Raw genomic sequence first — 4466 nt, 5'->3', positions numbered from 1 at the left:
CATTTCAAGGATGTCACTACTAGATCTGAAGCCCATCCATTTCAAGGATGTCACTACTAGATCTGAAGCCCATCCATCTCAAGGATGTCACCACTAGATCTGAGGTGGTAGATGATTACCTTCATTTTATGAGTGATATTTCTTAGACAGAGCCAGAGATATGCCTTTCTTCTAATGTATATTTCCATTGGTCAGAATGAAGTTGGCATCCTCTAGCCAGAATGGTGGTTCTAGTTGGAGAGTTTGATATATTGTGTTCCAATTGGTCCTACGTCAACCAGGAACTCAACCTCTCAGTTTTATCACTTCAAATGTATATACCAAGCTCCATACAGTCTGGAGAGAACTGTGCCTAGCACTAAACTCTTTCCTGCATGTAGTCCACTGTGCTTAGTTTGCTGCTTAGCAAAAATGTCGGTACTGTTGGTTGGCTGACATCTCTTGAGTCATCAACTGGGGGCGTTATAATGTGACGGTCAATCCCACTATTCGTTGGTAAAAGAGTAGCCCAAGAGTTGACGGTGGGTGGTGATGACTAGCTGCCTTTCTTCCAGTCTATCACTGCTAAATCATGGACGGTTAGCGCAGATAGCTCTCGTGTACCTCTATTCGATTCTTCTTTTAACTCCTTCCTCTCCAATCCCAAATCTTCAGGCTCTTATCTGAGGAAAAAAATATCAAAATTATCTCTCTCTAGACAGTGCTATTCTTCGAACAATATATTTTATGTAACTTCTACATTCAAAACTTTCTTGTTATTACCTTATTCGCCTTTTATGATTCCCTAAAAATTAACCCTGATGCGCCACAAAACACCCCGTAGAAAGGTACCCCTAGACATCTTGGACATAGAAATAATAATCCCAGATGTCACTCGTCTCCACTCGAGATTCTGGGTTCGTAAAAATATCGGAGGCCATCATAACTATGTTTCTTTCCAGTTGTATCTGAATAATATCTGTCTAAAGTACATTAAAAACTATTTCAGAATAGATTAGATATTATTTTATCAAATGTACAATCTTCCGAGTATTCACCTCAGGACTTAGAGAATTACTACCCCTCCCCCCCAGAAATATTACACAGATACTGCAATACCTTCTAACAGCGTTAACGTGCCTGCAAATTATTTCAGGGAAAATCACAACACTGATTCCCAAAAGGTGCCTCAACTCCTCGGTTAAAACCCTAATTAACAGCCCTGAAAGTCAGCTCTAGAAACTCGTTAACGAACAAGAAATTTTGCGCTTTATTTGTTAAAAGATAAATTCATCCGTCGCTATTCTGGTGTAAATTGAAATCTGTCTGCAAAGATAACGACAATGGCAACACGTGAAAACCATGTTGCCACTACCGATAGTGAAAAATATAATTATTTTGCTGAATACTTCAAGGGCACCACACCTAACATAAACACATTTGACTATAGTAATTATAACTTAGTTAATCATTATATAATGACACAGACTACAGTCCGACATTTCCCGCAATAATCACCACCCCAGTCTTCAATCTCCTTGATGAAAATATAAACGGGCCCATTACCATCTCGGAGACTAAAATTCATATCGGGGCCTGGCATGGATTGATGGTTAGGACATTTGACTTGCAATCTGAGGGTCGCGAGATCGAATTTCGTCCCAATAAACATGCTCGTCCTTTCAGCCGTGTTTATGTTATAATGTTACAATTAATCAGGGATGGCTAGCCCAGCTAGCCCTCGAGTAGCTTTGCGCAAAATACAAGACAAACACACACACACACACATAAATATTTATATCAAACACTTAAAAATTCATCTCCTGGTGAAGACAGAATCAACAACCCCGTCCATAAAAATGCAACCGACCATCTTATGCTTCACCTATATAATTTATTTAACTTATCCCTTCTGCTCCAACCCAGAGGAAAAATTATCCAACTCAACAACCTTCGTCCCACCGGTTTAATTGTATCGGTAAACTTCTGGAAAGTATCTCCACCAAGTTGCTATGGTATTCAGAACACCACAACCTTCTATAAAAAATACAAAACTGTGGATCTTCGTTATATCGAGTGTAACAGTTTTTCATGGTTCTAGCTATAATCATGTCACAGCCCCGTTTCATTTTATGTTAACGTCCATATTTCTACTGTAGGTCTATTGTCCGAAAATAATCTAGGTAATAAAGACTTCTTCCTTACCCTGCCGGACTTTACATTTTTGAATTTGTTTTAAAGACAAGTATGGAACAAGGTCACGTGTTGTATTGTCTACATACAACAAAACAAGAATATACAGCAACACGAATGTAGGTGTAAAGCCTAAAATCATACTGAAGACTGTTTGAATATTCACGTAAAAAGAGACACAGAGCACAGAAATATCAAATAAATTATAGTCAAAAGACGAAAAAAAAAAATTGAAAAGTGATACTCCCCGTCACCACCAAACATGCTCGCCCTTTCAAAGAGGGAAGGCTGTCAAGTGTGTTGCATCCTTGACATAAGAAACAGCTTTAGAAACGATGGCAGAGCAAGATCTGCCATCGGCTCAACGGTCCGCAAGGACTATGAGAAAAAAAACAACAACAACAAAAAAAAACTCACTAGATGGGAATATAAAAAAGATTTACGGTTATAATGATCACGTGATTATTTAGCTAAATGCGCATATGTCGACATATAAAATAGGCCTTGATCTTTCCTGGCCGAGCCCTCAAGCGGATGTAAGTATCTACAGATATGAAATATACGCTTTCATTGGGTTAAATAAGTGAGATCTGTGCACAGGCTTTTACTAGTGTTGCACCTGCGTTGCTGTGAGCGTGCGAGGCAATCGTTGTGACGTTTCAAGTGGTTGAAGGGAGCGTTAAGATAATCAATTAATGTGTAGGTGACCCGGTTTTTTTAATATCGCCTATCAACCAGGATTCAACTATATATATATATATCAACATGAGACTACTCAAAGTTTCCTGTTTCTTTCAAGGGTTATTTTTATGTGGCGGCTGGTTCCTTGTCTGTCTACCGACAGTTGAAGCTTTTTTTAACCTAACGATACTACACACCAACGATATCCATTCCAGGTTTGAACAGTTCAACAAATTCGGGGGAAGATGTCCTGAGGACCGTGCAAGGAGTGGTGAATGTTTTGGAGGTATAGCTCGCCAGATAACAAAGGTGGGTGGGTTTAAACGTTTGTTTGTAGTTAGGTTTGGTCAAACAAGCATAAATTTTGTCCGTAAACATTTTATTTAAAAATTAGATGGGCAGCAAAGCCTAATACGGAGTGTTGAATAAAATTTTATACAAAACTAGACTAGCGTAGACTGCATATAATATTGTGGGCCGAGTGGGAGGTGTCGCTGTAAAGATTAACAAGTAACCTTGTACGTAACTATTTTTATCCTTTGTTTGAACCTACACATTCTTTGTTTTTGTTATCGTTTTCAAATGATAAATAAACATAAGTATAATAGGGCTGTTGCCAAGGTTAATGGAAATGTAGTCCAGGCACCGTTTGTTACTATAGTTACAGCACCGTTTGTTACGAATACTAGATTTACTTGGTCAGTACTTATATTGATTGGTTAATATATGCATATTAACAAGACTTTCTGAAACGTCTAATTTATAACCTTTGTTTATTAATATTAATCAAAAACTATAATGTTAGATACCAGTTTTTCCATGTTAGATTTAACACTCTCTTGCTCTAACAGTCTTAAACAAGCTTAATTAAAAGATCTTTATCTAAAGATCAAATATACACGATCGTTCTCTGTGTGAATCAAGCACTGCAAAGCAAACTGTACGAGATACACGATCGTTCTCTGTGTGTATCGAGCCAATTTGTTCGATGAATCGTGTCTTGTAACATTTACTATCTTAGATAAATAAACATATTAAAAAGAATAACTGATTGTTTTCACAAACTGTACGTTTAATAGACTAAATATTGTTTGCTTGTATTTTCTCAATCATGTCATATTATAATATAATATTTCCAACAGGTGAAAGAAATTCGCAGCAAGGAGAAAAATGTGATTTTCTTGAATGGTGGAGATTATTTCCAGGGAACTCTTTGGTACACTGTCCACAGATGGAAAGTTGTAACGGATTTTGTCCAAAGAATTGATCATGATGCAATGGTAGGAACATTTCTTCAAAAATATAATAAACTTTCCCCTTATTACTTATATATATATATATATATATATATATTTACTCTTTGAAGTACCGATTTTTTTTATATATTGAATAAACGTGACCTGTTCTGTCAAATACTGAAATCCCAGTCCTCTGAAACAACCGAACGTAGGTGTTGACCATAGTTCAAACAGGACAAATATTTCTGAATCAACCGAACGTAGGTGTTGACCATAGTTCAAACAGAACAACTATTTCTGAATCAACGGAACGTAGGTGTTGACCATAGTTCAAACAGAACAACTATCTGAATCAACCGAACGTAGGTGTTGACC

At 37.2% G+C, this 4466-nt stretch overlaps 1 protein-coding gene across 1 annotated transcript in view; it reads left to right on the top strand.

Moving 5' to 3' along the window:
* Positions 1–2787: 2787 nt before the first annotated feature.
* The window catches only part of LOC106459609 (5'-nucleotidase-like), an 18768-nt gene continuing 17089 nt past the window's right edge, over positions 2788–4466 (top strand). The window contains exons 1-2 of the mRNA XM_013919240.2: positions 2788–3162; positions 3996–4133. Coding sequence (XP_013774694.1) covers positions 2938–3162; positions 3996–4133 — 363 coding nt within the window. The 5' untranslated portion in view covers positions 2788–2937. The remainder of the gene's footprint in view (positions 3163–3995; positions 4134–4466) is intronic.

This window comes from Limulus polyphemus, unplaced genomic scaffold, assembly GCF_000517525.1.
Source record: "Limulus polyphemus unplaced genomic scaffold, Limulus_polyphemus-2.1.2 Scaffold636, whole genome shotgun sequence".
NCBI lineage: Eukaryota > Metazoa > Arthropoda > Merostomata > Xiphosura > Limulidae > Limulus > Limulus polyphemus.
Note: the sequence above shows the minus strand (reverse complement) of the source record. Positions and strands in the feature narration are given on the sequence as shown.